This window comes from Macrobrachium nipponense, chromosome 4 (genome assembly GCF_015104395.2).
Source record: "Macrobrachium nipponense isolate FS-2020 chromosome 4, ASM1510439v2, whole genome shotgun sequence".
Lineage (NCBI taxonomy): Eukaryota > Metazoa > Arthropoda > Malacostraca > Decapoda > Palaemonidae > Macrobrachium > Macrobrachium nipponense.
Window position 1 is genome coordinate 19,673,008 of NC_061100.1, and position 20,000 is coordinate 19,693,007.

Below are 20,000 nucleotides of genomic sequence, written 5' to 3' on the forward strand. Positions count from 1 at the left end.
CTCTCTCTCTCTCTCTCTCTCTCTCTCTCCATAAAGAGAGCTATAGACCTCTAGGTAGATGAATATGAAAAGAAAAATTCACGAATATCTAAACTGAAATTTACATTCTCTCTCTCTCTCTCTCTCTCTCTCTCTCTCTCTCTCTCTCTCTCTCTCTCTCTCTCCATAAAAAGCTGTTAAGACCTCTACGTAGATGAATACGAAAAGAAGAAAAATTAACGAATTTTTAAACTGAAATTTACCCAAAAAAAATTTCTCTCTCTCTCTCTCTCTAAAAAGAGCTATAGACTTCTGAGTAGATGAATATGAAAAGAAAAATTCAAGAATATCTAAACTGAAATTTACATTCTCTCTCTCTCTCTCTCTCTCTCTCTCTCTCTCTCTCTCTCTCTCTCTCTCTCTCCATAAAAAGCTGTTTAGACCTCTACGAATACGAAAAGAAGATAAATTCACGAAATTTTAAACTGAAATTTACAACAACAAAAAATCTCTCTCTCTCTCTCTCTCTCTCTCTCTCTCTCTCTCTCTCTCTCTCTCTCTCTCTCTCTCTCTCTCTCTCTCAACGCAGCTAAAAGTGTGCGGAGTTTACCTTTACCTTCCTAATGATGGTTAATTATTTCTGGTAGCCTCAGGACTAGAGTCTCAGACTAATGCAAAATAAAGCCAGACTTTCTAAGCAGTAACCAGACTACTCAACGGACCAAAAGAGAACTAAATCTCTAAGCACACGCACACATGAAGCCCAGAAGCCTCTAAGCAAAATAAACACGCGAAAAGCCAAAATATGTGAACCCAGGACCTCTAAATATTGGTACACGTTAAACCCAGATCTATGAGGCCCGTTTCTAAGCATTGTGCATGTCAAACTTGTCGCAGTGAAGCCCAGATTTCTAAGCACTTGTACATGTGAAATCCGTTCTCTTCTACGCATTTATACACATGAAGCCCATATTTGTACCCATTTTTACATGCGAAGCCCAGATCTCTAAGCATTTGTACACGTGAAGCTCGATCTATATGCAAATGATCATGATCAAGTTAAAACTGGTCTCTAAGCACTCGTATACATGTAAAGCCCAAATCTCTAAGCACTTGACATGTGAAGCCTCGATCTCTAAGCAGTTTTACAAGTTAATCTCAGACCTCTACACACTTGCACTTATGAAGCCCAGACCTCTAAGACTGATCTCTAAGCACTTGTACATGAAAGCCCAGATTTCTAATCACCTGTAGAAGTTAAAATCAGATCTCTAAGCAAAGCCCAGATCGCTAATCACCTGTGCAAGTTAAACTCAGATCTCTGAGCACTTCTACGAGATAATACCAAAGCATATTTACTGGTTAAGACGGATCCCTAAGCACTTGTACATGCAAAACCAGATCTCTAAGCACTTGTACGAGATAAAACCAAAGCATCTTTACTGTTTAAGACTGATCTCTAAGCATTTGTACGCGTGAAGGCCAGACTTCTAATCAATCACCTGTAAGAGTTAAACTTGTAAGAGAAAAAACCAGACATCTGTACTGATTAAGAAGACTGATCTGTCAACACTTGAAGTACAAGTGACACTCAGATATCTAAGCACCTGTACGTACAGGGAAAAGTTCTCTAAGCACATGAGCGCCCACTTCGTGAGACTCTATCTCGCGGCTCGCTTGCGCACGAGCAACGAAACCGAGGATCCGAACGAGCGAACACTTTTCAATGATCGTGAACTCTTGCGTAAGTAACTCTTGACGCCCTGGCCTATACTAGAACTAGGGGGGTGGAGGGGGAAGGGGGCGGGGGACAAGACAGGTCCCGACAAATGACGTACAAATAAACAACGCTAAAGAACCAGCGAATGCGAATGCGAGATGGTGGAGTTTCGCTATTTGCATTTTTCAATTCCAAGGCTGAAACGTGAAGTGATTGTGGTTTTTTTTTTCTATGTGTGGGGGGAGGGGGGGGGGGGGGTGGGGGGGAGTCAGTTCGTTCCCGTCGGAGGTGACTACGACATAAATCGGTCCCCTAATGTCGGTCGCGACTTCCATTAGTATTCCTAGAGCACATATATACATATATATTATTTATATTAATTATTATGATATACATAGCTGCAAAATATCATAAAATTTCTAAAGAACACCCAATCAATACATCCATTGATAACGGAGAAAATCTACCTTCGCCAAAGGAACTGATATCGACTCCAAGGCATTGCAATGATAGATCCTGGTGGTTGCAATTCCTCAGTTCCTAAAAACTAAAAAATCGAAATTTAGTCATCTGGCCTTAGTGACAGTTCCCAGAACCTCTCTAAAGACTTGAGGGTCGCCAACGCACAGGGCAATTGCAGGAAGAAGGTATATACGTACGTGTGTGTGTGTGTGGCGTGCAAGTGGGCGGTGGTTAGAACATGGGCTGGGCCCTTACAGAATAGGCCCCGAGCGCGTCGTGACCCGACGATGATAAGCTGGCCGCCTGACACCACCCCGGACTGCCCCCATACCCCATAACCCTCGGTTCACAGCCCTTCCCTCTATGGCCCTACCTCCCTAGACTGACACTAGAGGCCACTCCTCTCTCTCACTCTCTCACTCTCTCTCTCTCTCTCTCTCTCTCTCTTTCTCTCTCTGCTGCAAGACCCCGAAACTCAAAAGTGGCCTACAACATTCAGCCATCCACAACCGACTTCATAGATCTTTGAGAAACATCAGAAAGGACCTGAGGTCATTCTTACCAGTTGGGTATGGCAAGGAACTCTCGCAGGAGGATGCCCTCTCGAAAGGTATACCCACGGTCTAAACCGGCGCCGAAGTATAAGAACCTCCACTATAATAGATACAATACATTCAGGAATTATATTATAAAAAGAAAGTAGGAAAATAAACTATGTTCACTCCAAGAGTCAAATAACCTGAGACGACCTGTAAAGGTGTCTTCTGGTTTTGATTTGATGAAAAGTAAACCTTCATTCCAGCATTTGTTGAGATGCTGACAGTTTGAGGTTAAAAAAAAAAAAAAGTAAAACAGAGGCTAATCAGACTTTTGATGAACTAACGTGAAGCCCGAGCAAATCAAATGTTAAAATGGTTAAACAAAAGAGAAAACATCGATAAGAAAATATAATAAAAACCTCCTGAGGGTAAAGGGAAAAAATGATAATACAACTTCAAGCAGACGACTAATCCAGAGACCAAACTCTGCCGCAACGTACGATAATAAAAGAATCGAAAATGATATTCCAGTATATAAAAAACGAACGCTAAAAAGCAGTAAATTAAAAAAAAAAAAATCTTAAAACCAACAAAACCTTCGAGAGATGCATGAATAAACACAGAAGAAGAGAAAGAAACTTGATTGCTGCCCCAACAAGAGCGAGCCACCACCACTACGATCATCATCATCATCATCATCCATCGTTGTTGGGTCTGCTGGCATACTGCATACAGATCTCCAGGCGAAATTACACGAACACAGCAGCCAACCACCAGCTGGTGCTGAAAGTTTTTATAACCACTCCTCCTCCTCCTACTCCTCCTTCCCTTCCTCCTCCTCCTCCTCCTCCTCCTCCTCCTCGCACCGAGTTGCTTTTGCATGCGGGGTGATTTTTGCTCTCTTGCGCAAGCTCTCAATGACCTGCTTGGATTGGAAAATGAGAGAGAGAGAGAGAGAGAGAGAGAGAGAGAGAGAGAGAGAGAGAGGGGGGGGGGGGAGGGTGGTGTTGTCATTGAGGGGCGTTTGAAGTGGAAAATGAAGACATTTTTTGACAGCACTGACTGATACGCGAAGCCTCAAAGAAAGATTTTCTTGAATTCAATCACCGTGCTGTGAAAGAAAACTGAGTAAACAGATGAAAGAGAATGGGGAAAACAGTGATTAAACAGACGGACCATAATGGAAAAGTGTAGCTAAACAGACGGAACAATACTACTATTCACAATCTTCGAAATTGGAGAGAGAAAAAAAGTTCAAGCGAAATCGTCTCCAATTACAGATCGACAAGCCAGCTATGAAGAGATTCTATAAATAATCAAATATATGAGAACAGCTCTTGGAGCTTGATTAAAACATCTAACGGGGCCCTTCCAATCCCACCCGCCCCTCCTCCAAAAAAAAAAAGAAAAAAAAATCCCAAATCACCAAGAGAGAGAGAGAGAGAGAGAGAGAGATACAACATTGAACCTTCAACCAATCCTGTTCCAAGAACACCCGCTGCGTGAAACGGTGTTTCTTCCCAGACCAGAAGCTGAGTACGAAAGCTTAAAAAAAAAAGACTAACGACCATAAATAAAAAAGATAAAAGAAAACAAAACAAATAAATATCAATTCGGGACGGATTAGAAACACCGACTGTTCTCCCATTCATCTGAACGAAGGTCAACCAGGAGATTTTCGAAGTCTTTTTCGAAAATGCAAATGGGGACAGGTCACGATCGTTCGCTGTCGACACTCGTCCAAAATACCATAAAATCTGGTAACTTTTTTTTTTCCTTCAATTTATTTTTGCAGACCCGAAAGTCTGGAGCATAAAAATGTCCTTATTTGCAGAGGCCTTAAATGATAATAAAAATAATAATAAATAATGGTCCTACCTATAACTTTTTCCTCAATATATTTTTGCAGACCCGAAAGTCTGGAGCATAAAAACGCCCTTATATTTGCAGAGGCCTAAAAGGAGTAGAGATATTAATGGTTTCATGTAGCCATCCATACCTTGACAAATCCAAGAATGCAGAAAAATCATAATTTACAAAATATCTCTGCGAGAAACAAACTCCATTCTCTCTCTCTCTCTCTCACATAGACTGAAGGCACCGCATATTTCAATCCATCAATCATTTGAGCAAACACCTCGACCCAAACACCCGTCTCAATTTAATTTCCGGTGGTGCAAGCAACCCGTCGTGGCTGTTGATGTATATAGAGAACGGAGCACGTCAAAAAAGGACAGCCCTACGAGAGAAAATGGACCGTGGTTAATATTTCATTTCCCATCGAAGGTGAGGCTGCTGCAAAGCATTCATTCCACCACCACCAGACCAGTCTCTTCACTTTCACGGGGGAAAAACAGAACGACCCCAAAATTCGCGTACACACACACACACACACACACACAGTCACAGGCTTGGAAGTGGGTTTCAGGAAACCATTTATGCATTAATTAAATTAGTATTTTTACCAAATAGATGTTGGATGATTTATTTCAGCCAAATTGATTTTAGAAGATACATTTCAACCAAATAGATATTGGAAGTTATATTTGAACCAAATAAATATTGGAAGATTTATTTCAACCAAATAGGTGTTGGAAAATTTATTTCAATATATATTGGAAGATTTATTTCAACCAAATAGATTTTGTAAGATTTATTTCAACCAAATAGATATTGGAAGATTTATTTCAACCAAAAAGATGTTGGATGATACATCTCAATCAAAAACATATTGGAAGATATCTCTCATCCCAATAGATATTGGAAGATATATTTCAACCAAATTGATGTTGGAAGATACATTTCAACCAAATAGATGTTGGAAGATTTATTTCAACCAAATAGATATTGGAAGATTTCTTTCAACCAAAGATATTGGAAAATATCTTTTAACTAAATAGATATTGGAAGATCTATTTCAACCCAATTGATGTTGGAAAATATCTTTCAACCAAATAGATATTGGAAGATATATTTCAACCAAATTGATGTTGGAAGATACATTTCAACCAAATAGATGTTGGAAGATTTATTTCAACCAAATAGATATTGGAAGATTTCTTTCAACCAAAGATATTGGAAAATATCTTTCAACCAGGGATATTGGAAGATTTCTTTCAACCAAAGATATTGGAAAATATCTTTCAACCAAATAGATATTGGAAGATGTATTTCAACCAAATTGATGTTGGAAGATACATTTCAACCAAATAGATATTGGAAGATTTATTTCAACCAAATATATATTGGAAGATTTCTTTCAACCAAAGATATTGGAAAATATCTTTCAACCAGAGATATTGGAAGATTTCTTTCCACCAAAGCTATTGGAAAATATCTTTCAACCAAATAGATATTGGAAGATATATTTCAACCAAATTGATGTTGGAAGATACATTTCAACTAAATAGATATTGGAAGATTTACTTCAACCAAATAGATATTGGAAGATTTCTTTCAACCAAAGATATTGGAAAATATCTTTCAACCAAATAGATATTGGAAGATGATATATTGCAACCAAAGACATACTGGAAGATATATTTCAACAAAATAGATACTGGAAGATACATATCAGTCAAATGGATATTGGAAGATAAACTTCAACCAAATAGAAAGTAGAAGATATACATAAAATAAATTGTTATTGCGTGATGATATATTTTATCCAAACTGACACTGGAGGATACATCTCAACCAAACAGCCTAGATACTAATAGATATATTTCAATCAAATTACAACGATAATTTTTTCATTTAATGACCGAAACCAAACAAAACATAGACAAGAGCTTTACAAAGTGTTCGCAAAAGGCCATTCCCACAACTAGCGGACATCTCATCGAGTAACACCATGGTAACACCCACGAAGCCATCACGTCCCACATTGACTGCTTATATTTTCCCGGATCCTAAACCCACCGCCTTGGAAAGGAAGACAAACCGTATAATCTTTCTTCTTTCCTTCTTTCTACCTCCCAGCTCTGGGAATTTTTCCCAGCGTATGTTTTCCCTGAAATCCGGGAATCTCTTTTCCGGAATGCTTTGACAGAGAGAGAGAGAGGAGAGAGAGAGAGAGAGAGAGAGAGTTATGTTATGAAGTGATTGTTAGAGGTATTGGACAGCTATACCAAAGAAAGTTTGTGAATAAAGTTAAGCTATAAAAACAGAAAATGTAATGCAGCTAGGCCTAGGCCTAGGGTCGCTACACTTACAGTGCACCCCTAGGGGATTTTTCCAGATGGAACACTTGACGTTAGTTAATCTCTGACAATGATACATTCCTATCTTACTCACATCCATCCGCACACATAGTCCTAACTTGAACCACCTGAAGAAATCGTTGCCTATACTGGCCTTGGAGCGAGTCAATTCCCTCTCAAAACACCACGACAGTCAAACAAAGCAACCCGGCTCCGTCAGGCTTATAAAGTGGGATAACGCAAAGAAGATATTATAGTAGATATTATAGTGAGTTGTTGACTTTTCGAAAGAGCTGATAATGGCACATGCCGCTGCTCCGCTCTGGATTCTCTTATCTAATCGCTGATGCTGGTGACACCGGCACGAGTGAGCGTGAGCCCGCGCCCTCTGTCGAAAGGACACTGATCTACTACTATACTAGTACTACTCTACTTGAGCTAACAGTTCCCGGTTAAATGTTTGCGCAAATCTAATATTTTGAGAGAGAGAGAGAGAGAGAGAGAGAGAGAGAGAGAGAGAGAGAGAGAGAGAGAGATTATGGAAATTTGGCTGTCAAAAGCACTGGGACTCTTTTCGACCATTCAGCCTTCACGACAATTTTTGGTTGTTTGTACAAATGCAATATTTCAGGAGAGAGAGAGAGAGAGAGAGAGAGAGAGAGAGAGAGAGAGAGAGAGAGAGAGAGAGAGAGAATTTATCTCATCTGATTTTATGAAATCGACTTGCCGAGCCAAACACTGGGTGGGTACTTCAAGTTAGATTTTGAGTATTTGGACAGCGAGACAAAAAGAGATCTACGTAGATTCGGAAATGAAACTACAGAGATCTACACAGTTGCACAAAGATGCAACAACAGTTTTCTAAAAAATGTTACAAGGAAACTCCCGCATCATCAGGACTATATTGGTGGATGGCTACGCACACAGACACAAACACATAGTGCCCCAAGCCTGCAAGAGAGACAGTTTGGAGTCCGTGTGTGTATATATGGAGAGACAGGACGCGTCTAAATCCACAGTCTACCGCACGTGCAAAGGATCGGTCTAAAAGACACGGCAGAGACATCACCACGTGTTGAGGAAGAAGGGAAAAGATCAAAAGATCCTTTTAAAGGGTCTGCTTCCCTACTTTCCCTCCCAGATCTCCCAACGGTCGGATTGTCCAGTAAAAGGAAGGAGGCACAGATGAGGAGAGGGAAATGGCAGAGGAAGAGGAAGAAGGGGAGGAGGGGAAAGTGGATGGCGAGGAGGAGGAGGGGTAGAGGGAAGAAAAGGCCAGCTGTGTCGATCTTGAACGGTGATTTAAAAGATTTTCACAAAAGGGACCGCGAAGGTGCCTTTACAAAAGGGTGATCTTGTGATTAAAAGATATTACTGAGACCTACACAGTACGTACGTACATCAGGTCTGTGTCCATTATATAATGGAGATAAAGGAAAAAAAGGAATTCATTCTCGAAAAATATTTGTTGTATTTTCTTTAAGCGGTTCAACCTGCAGTGAAGCTGAATCAAAAACAAATATCAAGGTATCTATAAGACAAAGCGCGTTTTGCATATTAACACAACACAAGACAGAACCCTCCTCTCAGATACACCGTACCAAGGACTAAATGCACCTCGATATAAAAAAATAAAATAAAATAAAAATAAAAATAAAGAACAAGTCAGAACACCTTATCAGCAATATATGCAAAGCTATTGGTGGTCTCAATTGTCGCTGGAGAGTAAACGATCTCTCTCTCTCTCTCTCTCTCTCAAAACAAGTTCCTTATCAGCAAGAGTTGTTCTTACCCACAATGTTTCTCTCTCTATTTCTCCTCCTTCCTCTTTTGGATGCCTTTTCAGAGATCCTCAGAGTTTACTAGGCTGATAAGGAGGGAGCCTGATTAGATTAATCAGATATATATTCCTTTTACTCGAGTCGTTGACGACGAATTCTGTTATCTAACGTTGCAGTCACAATGAACAGTTATGAAATCATATTAGTGATTATAATCATTACGAAGCTACACGCTGGATATAGTATGCACCTAAATAATGTTCATATCAACATATATATAAAGGCAAAAGCCACGGAGGGAAAGTCAAACAATGGAGGAACGCCACAAGGCCTTTCGACTTCTTGTCCTTTACTAAGCTTAGGAGAGGACAAGAAGTCGAAAGGCCTTGTAGCGGTACTCCATTGCTTCACTTTCCTTCGTGGACTTTGCCTTTACGTGTACACTCATCACGTTCCAAATTTTCGTGATTCAGTTATATATATACACACACATTTTTTCAGAACCAATCTCTATCTATCTTCCCCACATCCTTAGACCTACTCGCTTCCTTAAGCCTAAGAACGCAACAGTTTAAATACCAGTGAATTGAATAAATAGCACTGAACGAGCCTCCCCCTTCCCCCCCCCCTACCCCACCCAATGTCAACACCCTCTTACCACCCCTTGCCCCCACCAGCTGCACATGGCAAACAACAGTAGCGAGAGAGAGAGAAAAATCTGTGACATAATATATTCGTGTGAGGACAGCAAACGCCCCTTGGTGTAAAAGGCAGCTGTCATTTGGCATCTGGGCCAATTCGGTTATTCAAGGCGCCATCTAATGGCAGCAATATTCATTAGGATGGAGAAAATTGAATAAGATGAGTGTAGAAGACGTCTGCTTAGTAATTCTCGGTAATTGGGGGGGGAAATGTTTGTATTCGCTTCTTCCTGGCGTTACCATGGGAATTCTATAGACGCATATCTCGAAGTTCCTCACGATTTAGAAAATCAGAAATGGTACGAGTATCTAAAAGTAAAACAACAAATATCTCGCTCTCAAACTAATAAAAAATATGGACCTAAATCATTAAGTAAGTTTTTACTTCCTCAGAGCAGTCAAAGTGAAAAAAAATATATAGAAACGACATACACAACTCTCAAGAATACATCACCCAGAAATAAACAAAAGAAAAAAAGGCACAGATAATGACAATAACGACGAATTACAGCCTTAACACGAACCAGCGGAAATGGATGCTGGCGCACCGGAAGGCTTCTTTAAGCAACGTACGCGGATCGAATAACAAGGCTGGGAAAGCAAGATGCCTTCCTCCCTCCCTCAGTATCTATGGAGAACTCTCTCTCTCTCTCTCTCTCTCTCTCTCTCTCTCTCCCTCGTCTCTCTCTCTCTCTCGTCTTCCTCCGACGTCTCTCTCTCTCTCTCTCTCTCTCTCTCTCTCTCTCTCTCTCGTGAGGAAGTCAGGGCGATATGAGCGTAAATAAACAGACGATTGCCTCTTTCGTAATGTTGTATGTCAATATTCTTTAAGCTGAAAATGCAACTGGCAGGCCGATGATAGAAAACGGGTAAAAAGTAGATTATTTTTTATTATTATTATCACAGTAATAACCTACAGCTGGGTAGACTTTCTACACTGTTTATCACGAGCTTGATTTGCCCCAAACATTAACGATCCTGATGCATGACCCAAAAATCTGAGGCCCCAATAACTGGCCCACCAAAAATTCGAGGTTCTATAGTGAATGTTTCCAAAACTTAGAACATTAAATCCTGCATTCTAAAACTCCCTGAAAATTCTGTGGTCGAAGAAAAGAAAAAAACAAAGTGAAACTCCTCTTTATTCAGATTCGGAATAGCCCCGGAATTAGGAAATGGAATACACACACTCATTACCGAATTTATGCTAAACTCGTTCAACATATAAACGCCCCAATTTCGCCTTGTTAGAAAGATGGCAAACTGCAACATTACCCAGTTTAGCTAATCTTTTGAGGAAATCCTCAGCATATACAATACAATGACATCCCAAAAATGGTTTCAGACAAATGTGTGAGAAAAATCTTGGGAGGATGATGATGATGATGATGATGATGAGAGAGAGAGAGAGAGAGAGAGAGAGAGAGAGAGAGAGAGAGAGAGAGAGAGAGAGAGAGAGAGAGAATTTTCAAAGTCAGTGGCTCCCTCCTGAGAACCTAGGGTTCAGTTAAATAATAATAATAATGCATCCACTTCGCTTCTCTCTCTCTCTCTCTATGGTGAAGCGTAATAATGATAAAAAAACGTAATAAAGGTTACGCAAAACGCTGATAACAAAGGAGACAGATAATGGCTGAGATGGACAGACTCGCAGACAGGAACGCGCGGAAAAAAAAAAAAATGCACGAGATTAACTTGGGGTCACATGAACAACGCTTAATCCTTCGTCTGTCTACAATCCTTCTATTCCTCAGAGTAGGCAAGTAGTGCCCACGTCAGTGCACCGCATGTGGAGCATTATAGGCATTAATACGGTCTGGGTCGTAACTGCATCCGTTTGTCAAACCACTCCAACTCTTTACTTTTCTTAAAAACTACTGAGGCTACACCTCTGCAAATTAGTACGTTGATCATCAACCCCCCAATCATCAAACATGCCAAATTGCAGCCCTCTCTCTAGACGCAGTAGTTTTTTTTATTTTATTAAAGGTTAAAGTTACCTTCTGGTAACTATATAGGACAGGCTACAACCGGGCCGTGGTCAAAAGTTTCACGGGCCGCGGCTCATACAGCATTATACCGACAACACCAAAAGATAGATCTATTTTCTGTGGCCTTGGTTATACGCTGTATAGAAAACCACTGAACCGAGGAAACTTAAGCGCATTTTTTTTCTTTCGTTTTTTTCAACACAAAATCTCCTACTTTTTTCAAGTCTGGAGCGTTAAAATTAGCTCTTGCCCCTCTAAGCGCAATGAAAAACGCTTAGATGACAATGTTTAGTCCCCAAGTGCTCCGGCTTATCTACTCGGTCTAATGATTCATTCCATAAATCACTTCGAGCAACGGTCAAACAGCCAGCCAGCCAGCTTGCCTACCTGCTCTCCCTCGTCACACTTGCTCGCTATCACTTGCAACGAATAAGCTTCCTCTCCCCCCCCCTTCCCATAGCCGTATCTTTCCTATCCACTCAATAAACAAAAGTGAGTCATGGACTGACAGTTTTAGACCTAAATCAAATCACAAACCTTTTTTATATAAGTCTAGTTTCACCAAAGACGATTCTTCATAGAAGTACTAAAATAGCATGTTGTGACAACCATAAACAATTCACAATATTACTACATAGCCAACTACGGGCACATTAACAATACTTTGAAAGCTTCCAGGGAGTGACTGAGACACACTGAACGAGATCTCAATTCTCAAGAATCACAGAGAATGCGCCTTGTATTATAGGCCTACGATTTCAGCGAACGGTGGGAGTTGGTTCCCAATTACGAAGTCTTTTAATCTATACGAAATTCGAAACCGGACAATTATTGCTAAAACAAACGTTTGCCAGTAGTTCCCTCAACACAGTAGACAGGAGACCTTTTCACGGTATAATCCCGAGAGGGAGCCGAGGATAATATCCGGTGTTGCGTAATATCATCAGGAACTGATTGACATCCCAAGCAATGGAGATAAAAAACCCTGTCTCTCATCTGAACAGCTCTACAGTAGCTTGCAAACTCGGACTTGTGTGCAAAAAGGTGGCGCAAACCCCCACCCTCTCTCTCTCTCTCTCTCTCTCTGAGAAAACGTGGTATTTAGAACATGTCTAAAGATGCATGACACTTCAAAATGAACTAGGCTAAAGGAGAGAGAGAGAGAGAGAGAGAGAGAGAGAGAGAGAGAGAGAGAGAGAGAGAGAGAGAGAGAGAGCTATTCCTATTTAAAGAAACGTTATATTATGTATCCATACATTTAATATTTCTGTGCGTAACGACGATAAGTCGCTGCACACAGTGTTATACTATAAGAAATCAATATAAAACATCCAATGACAATTACGATCTACAGAGAGAGAGAGAGAGAGAGAGAGAGAGAGAGAGAGAGAGAGAGAAACTATCACAGCCATTCAAAAGCGGCCGTTCAGTTCACACGAGACTTCATATAAAGAAAGAGAAAAAAGAAGTGATCTGACCCTCCAGAAAGAAGCCACCTGCATCCAATAAGTTGAATAAGACACCTGATAACTGGATATTTGGAACCAAGATCCTCCTCTTTCCCAACCCATTGTTGTCAATCCATAAAAAAAAACTCCTCCCCCCCCTCTTTGGAAGACTCCAGTGCACAATGATAATTACTGACTTCCTTCGATGTAGTCCTGGGAATGGCCAACGAAGTGGAGATAAGGCGAGGCAGTTCGTGATGTCGTCACAAGGAAGAAACTCAATGTTAGAAAGATAATGATTAGTACTAGAGAGGGGGATTTTCGTATTCTTTCAATTAAGAAGCGTGAAAAAGTAACTTTAAGTTATGATGCAAACCTACGCATCCATAAATGTACTTACTTCGGCTGTCAACTTGAAACAAAAGCCTATCACCTGACCTCACCTCGTATAGGTCTAGTACATCTACCGCGATCTCGGCCGTTGGTACGTCCGCTCGCAAATAGGTCTAATACATCTACCGCTATCTCAGCCGTTGGTGCGTCAGGTCGCAAAAAGTACTTTAAAATCTGTAAATATATTCTCTAATTCAGTACCTGATGCCATATCCGCTAGGGAAAACCTAGAAAACCCAAAATATTTTTTTTTAACAGGGATAAGCGGAAACTGTACAGGACCGAAATTCGCAGATTACCCAACCGACTACAAAACATATCCGTTTCACATTTCCTAAGCAGAATGTCGGTGACACATCATCGATGGAGTTTCCATTCTTTAAAACCCCTCGCTCGCTGCGTTGCTATGTGAATCGGATGCTATACGCAAGGTTACGCAAGCCCTTAAAGGGGCCGGAAATGCTGTGTAAGAAGAGAAGAATGCGTCTGATCTTGTTCGGCTCCTCAAGGAACAATTCCAGCCGCGAAGGGGCAAAGGCAAGAGCGTGGGCAGGAGGACCATTCAATTCTAGCAATGGGGAAAGGGGTGTACTCCCGCAGGGCGGGGTGCTTGGATTTATGGGGCACGATAGCGGAAGTGCCATGCCTATAGCGTATATTTAGAAAGTACTGTCGATCTGCAGAGTAGGCGTAAGAAATGTTGATTTATCTATTATGATTTCGGTTTCAATAAATCAAACTTTATCTCTTCTGTAAGTTCATCATATTCACCTTAATTTATTTCAATTGTAGTGTCGTCAAGTGCAACTTTGCGATGCACTGTGGGCATTACGGTTCTCTGAGCGTCCCTTCGGCCCCCAGCTGCGACCCCTTTCATTCCTTTTACTCTACCTCCATTCATATTCTCTTTATTCCATCTTACTTTCCACCCTTTCCTACCAATGGTTTCAACATTATTTTCGCGCGGAATGGCCTCATATACCCCTGCGCTTGGCCTTTCGACTAAATATTACATTCCAGTTCACTTAATCATTAAAGCTACAAAAATGATATTTACCCGATTTTTTCAGATCACATGACCATCAATTAAATACGACTGGTTTAGTCCACACACGTCACCTAAAATCTCACATATTTCGATGGAATAAAACACATCTAAAACCAAATGAATTTCTACACTGTCGATCTGGAATGTTGCACCCAAACCAGTGAACATTTCCAAAAGACGTTAAGTTTCAACAGCCCAAACCAGAGAACATTTCCAAAAGACGTTAAGTTTCAACAGAGATACAAACTAAAATCCATTTATCATTTTGCAAGCGTGTGACCGTGTTTATCTAGACATCCGTGGAGCCCCTTTTCGCAAAAACACGCTGCTGTCGCGTCCGAGGTTTCAAATGTAAACACGAGATTACTCTCGCCATAAGCCACCTTATCTTGTATCTTCTCGGACCCAGAACAAAGGAAACGGCTGTGAAATAAAGAATCAACGTCAAACCCGACGGCGATAAGCTTTATCAGTAACTAGGGAACAAGGTATTCGTGGATTAGTACGAGTGAGTGAATCGAGGTTTGGCAAGGTCTTTAAATCAGGAAGAGGTGGATTAAAAACGTGAAAAAATGAACGGTAATCACGAACTGAAATGATATTAAGGAATGTAAATATGAAATAGTACTTTAAAATGTGTGAGGCAGAAACCTCTAATATGAGGACCGATATATATAGGTAGTATTTGCACAATAAAATGCTCTGCAATTCGATGTACGACCTCACTGGCACAAAAAACCTTTAAAAATTAAAGCTATAGCGGACCTCGGCGGTAATAATTCCAAACATTCCCGAATTCCAGTTTGGCATATAGCAATATATTCTCCTGATCTTGTCTTTGGGTTTATTGACTACAGTATTACCCAACCCCTGCTCCATGTTTCTTTTTACTTCCTTCATTAAAAGGCACAATAATTCTGACTCGAGATAATTCCATCCAAACGCTGTTCATTCCTGTTCCTCATGAGTTAGCGAGATAATGAATTAACGGCCACCAGTATACCAAGAGAATTTTCGTCCCTCTCGCGTTCAGGCTGTGGAGCAATTTTCCCAGCAGTATTAAGAAAAGGTGTAATAGTTTCCCCCTGGGTTTTCACTTCCACTGGTCTTCAGCTTCCCGTCTCATAGTACTACTTTCATGCGTCAAGAGAAAAAAATGACGCCTTGAATGGACTGGATAGTTCTCTCTCTCTCTCTCAGTACACCAATTTCAAAATTAATTAGCATAACGCCATTAACAACAGACTAAAATAGAAAAAGTTGAACTATCTTTTAGCAACGTATTTTGTCAACAGACGGACTAACAGCAAGGCATATACCTTTTTCTTATTGCATTGAAATGTGCAGTCTACTAACTGTTCTGGTACTTATTCAAGCCAGTGGCATTAAAGACCTAACTCAAAAGAAGCTTTAAGAGAAAGATGATGATGAAATAGTTTTATTTGCGAATGGTGGTCCAATAAATTGTGTAAAAATGATGGAGCATTGATTATGGAAAAAAAAAAAATCCTGTACTACTGGGTCCCTAGAATTAGTCAACAATAGAATGATAATTTTCCCCTTACCCCCTTCAATAACATTTTTAGCATCAAGTTTGTGTTAACCAACTCCCATTCCATGAAAAACAGGAAGGAAAATTTAGACATTTCTGCACTGAATTTAATAAAAAAAACAACTTCGCATTATATTTTTCAACAAGACATGGACAAACTTAAAAAACGTATATTAAAACCGTTTTAGGTGAAAAGGACTGAAATCCTAATGAGCACCCGAAGTATCCTTTAAAGGCATCAGATTTCACGCACTTCCGCTAAAAAGTTCGTTACGAAAGAGCGTATATGTAGGAGGAGAGTGAGAGAGGGTTATACGGCAAGGAACAGATGGGACTGATGGGTCCTCTCGCCTCCGCTGGTAGGTAGCCTGGTTTCCTCCAACACGCCGGAAGAGGCAGCAGCTTATGCGTTCGTACTCAAGGAAAACAGTAGCACAAGACACAGTGGATGCGATTCAGAGCCAGAACTGTATTAAACATTGCAAAGCACGTCCATCCCCTCCCTCCCCCTGGATACACGTTCGGCAGAATCTACAATTTATCGGGAGTTTTAAATTTCAAACAGATTGGCGCGGGCCACGTGTTGTAAGTGGCGCGTGCAAGCATTCCCACATAATTCATTGACGTCTAGTATCCCGTGCGTATTCCATGGAAGATGAGTTTACGCAGATCTAGCATCATTACGCACCTACTTTCGCTCCGGCGTCGTCAACGGCTTTACGAATCGCGAAACGACGGGAAGAGCACGAATTTATGGAATATAGCAAACGACAAAGGCGAACATAAGCAACTTCGCTATATAGCAGCTGTCCCTGCGGTTCTACTCAGGGCTGCCAATAAACTGCGCTCCACCATGTAGCCCATATCTACCCCGTTAGCTCAAAGATACGTTAGAAAACCACCTACCGGACTTAATCAAGACTCTGAATAATTTTCAAAACAAACAAAATTTCGTATATCGCTTTTGGGAAATAACTAGCCTCCCATGGGAAAATTTGAATCGGTGGGGTTGGTACGCCCGGTAACCATATGGTAAGGTAGCATCACTTCCCGGGAAAATTCAAACTCGCAAGACTGAATTATCGGCGTCTTTCGATATTACTCCGCTCTGGCGTCACAGACGCCAAGAACTACGAAGAACGGACTACCGAAAACTGGAGAAATGGCAAAAGAACCCGATGAAATAGCGGAATGAAGGAAGGTCGAATGAGTAAAGCGCGCGGGACTCTCCAACAAAGAGCCGAGAGCAGCCGCAGGCGATCCTGAAGGAATGCCGCTCTCTGGGTCTCGCAGGATCCACAGCTAGGACCCTCCTCCTCCTCCTCTCCCTACCATCTCCTCCCCCAACAATCCCCCTCACCCCAACCTTTCTCATACACACAGGCACACACGAACAGGGCATACACACACACACACACACACATTGTTGGCATTTAAACGCCTGTTACCACGATGTCACCATAACGCTTGTCTGATTGGCTAACCAATGACACAAGCTGTCATTTCAAACCTGAAATCGATCAAATTAGCCTTTCGGAATAACTACGGTGTAGTATGCACCCTTCATAAAGCCTATGAGACCTTCATAAAGCCCTTGCAACTCTGAACAAAGATTGCTGATAGGCTGAAGATTCTTGTAGCCATAACAGAAGATAAATGAGGAGGTGCTTGATAAGATTATATTCATTTAGAGATGCTGGCTGCTGCTGCTGCTGCTGCTGACAACGACGACGAGCGACTTTTACGTTTGTCCTGTAAAATGGCACTAAAACACTGCTCTTACACAAGGTGGAGGTATAAATCATGCCAAAATTACCTAAGTCCAATGTAAATACGGGTGCTGGAGAACAACTATTTTCTCGTTGGTCACAAAAGCATCAAAATTTCAAACTATATATACCATTTTTCATACTATATGTAGTATTTCACTAACGCCGTGACGCACACCAAAACATCACTCTCGCTCTTCCCAATAATAACAGTCCTCTTTCCATTACAAATTCTGAAAATTATAACCAAAAAAAGCGATAAATAAAAATAAATAATAAGTTCACAAACACGACAACTTGTTGCAGACGCGCTAAGAGTCCTGTGCCAGGGGTACTACTTACCATGAGTAAAGGCAACAAGGCATACCAATGCCCACAGTATGCCCGCTTGCACCTGCATCTTGCGGGAAATGGAATAAATTTCAGCTAGAATACATTAGGATAAAACTCTCCACCACTACGCACAAGAGGGACAAATGTTCGTCATTCCGTTGGATATGACACACTGATGTTCACTAGTTCTATTCACAACTCACACTGGTAGGTATGACCACTCGACCACTTGTCTGCATTTTGGCTCCGCCCACTCGAGTATTCCTCCGCTGGGTAGCGGTACTGAAGTGCTTCGGGTTTTATTATTTTATACAAATATATCTTCAAAAAATGACTAGAAATGTATTTCACATTTAACAATAAATAACCATGTCTCGCCTTCTACTAATGCAATACGATGTGGAGTAAGAATTAATCAAGTTTGCTAGCGATGCCAAGCGGTACTACTTGGTGTCAAGGGTTAAGAAGCTCCGCCCATTCATGAGAGTCGTCTAATCAGAGACCTTATTGGAAATCTGGAATGATGAGGATGCCAAGTGAAGGAAGAAGCTCCTTCCTCCGAGTTTGTTTACCTTTGTCAGTTCGGCTACTTGTCATCGGGAAAGGGCTTTTTAATACCCATGCCTTCCAAGATTTAATTTAACATAAATGAGAGATATATTTCGGCTAGACAGGTGGGCATTGAAGATTGTGTGGTGGGACACGTGCAGAGAAAAACTTACAAAAGATTACTTTTATGAGAATTATTGTATTAATTTAAAAAAAAAAATTGTCTAATGTGTCAGCACTGTAAGAGACTATTCTGTTAGGGCAGTATACCTAATAACTTTTCCATTCAATTTTCTAACACTTATTTCATCTATTCTTTCGTTAAAGTGAAGGCAAAACTGACGTCAACAAATAAAAAAATTACTTACAGGTTTTTGCTGAATAAATATATAAAACATGTTCACATTTAATTTCCCTTGCAATTTACGCATACTGAATTCTTTTCTAAATAACTATAAAAATGCTAATATCAAAATTGTTAACATTTCACATACATTTCATAAGCCCCTTCCTTTCCAATACTCATTCCATTTAATCTATCAACCCCCCCCAAAACCCACCCCTTTCCGAATATTTGTGAATTACAAACTTTTCTTCAACCTACAGTCTTCTAGTCTTCGTTCTTCCCACATGATAAAACCATCTCAAAACACTCTTGGTCCCATTTTTCACTTGTGCGAACGGTTTTTACCATCTCTACATAAATCGAAATTTCTCTCCCTTTCGGTTCTTCTTGGGTTATACGTTGCACAAATAGCTTCTGTCAACAATTCCAACATTATTCCTCCCATATACAACCAATTTCTCTTTCCTTAAAGGAAAGTTGGTTCAACTATTTCTTCATTGATAGCAACCTCTGGCTACGCAAGACACTCCACTTCTTCACAATCGTTTATACAGACCCTGGTGCCTTCCTTGATTCATTTATTCTAAGCCACGTCTTCAACTATAGTCATACTACTCCTGAAGAAGTCTATGAGTCTTACTATTTCCTGCAGTGTATCTTCGCTATTCCCAACCTCCGTGTCAAAAATCATATTTGAGGTCCTCTACAGGTGTCGGATTAACCCAGGTAACGGATTAACCAAGGAGATTGACGAGGATTACTGAGAAATCTCCATCGGGGAATAGTTTGTTTACTCAAGATATTAGAGGGACCGTCATCTCCATGTGATTTTCACTTAGGTGCGCAAAAACACCATTATTCTTTGGACCAGACCTGACTGAATGGTTGTTTTATTTACTGGGAACGTTTGTTTCTTTGATTGCCTGGTCCATAAAGTGAATTACAATCCATAGGATTGTATAGCGTCGACAATTTCAAAGAAACACTTTTTTTTTAGTGTTTTATACGAAAAGATTAAACCTATGCTGAATGTTTTCAACACCGATCTGATCTATCCGAAACCAGAAATAAGAAAAGCGACGGGTATTCTTATAAGATATAAGAGGTCTCCATAGCTCAGTTGTAACAATTACCCAAAACATGAGTTGGATAACGTATACGTCCATACCTGTTTTCCTAATGTTCTG

The 20,000-nt window shown here is 40.6% G+C and overlaps 1 protein-coding gene across 1 annotated transcript in view; it reads right to left on the minus strand.

Annotated features, from left to right (window-relative positions):
- The window catches only part of LOC135210750 (neurogenic locus Notch protein-like), a 118,967-nt gene extending 100,842 nt beyond the window's left edge, over positions 1–18,125 (minus strand). The window contains exon 1 of the mRNA XM_064243579.1: positions 17,928–18,125. Within this exon, the coding sequence (XP_064099649.1) occupies positions 17,928–17,985 (58 nt within the window). The 5' untranslated portion in view covers positions 17,986–18,125. The remainder of the gene's footprint in view (positions 1–17,927) is intronic.
- Between the last annotated feature and the right edge of the window lie 1,875 nt (positions 18,126–20,000).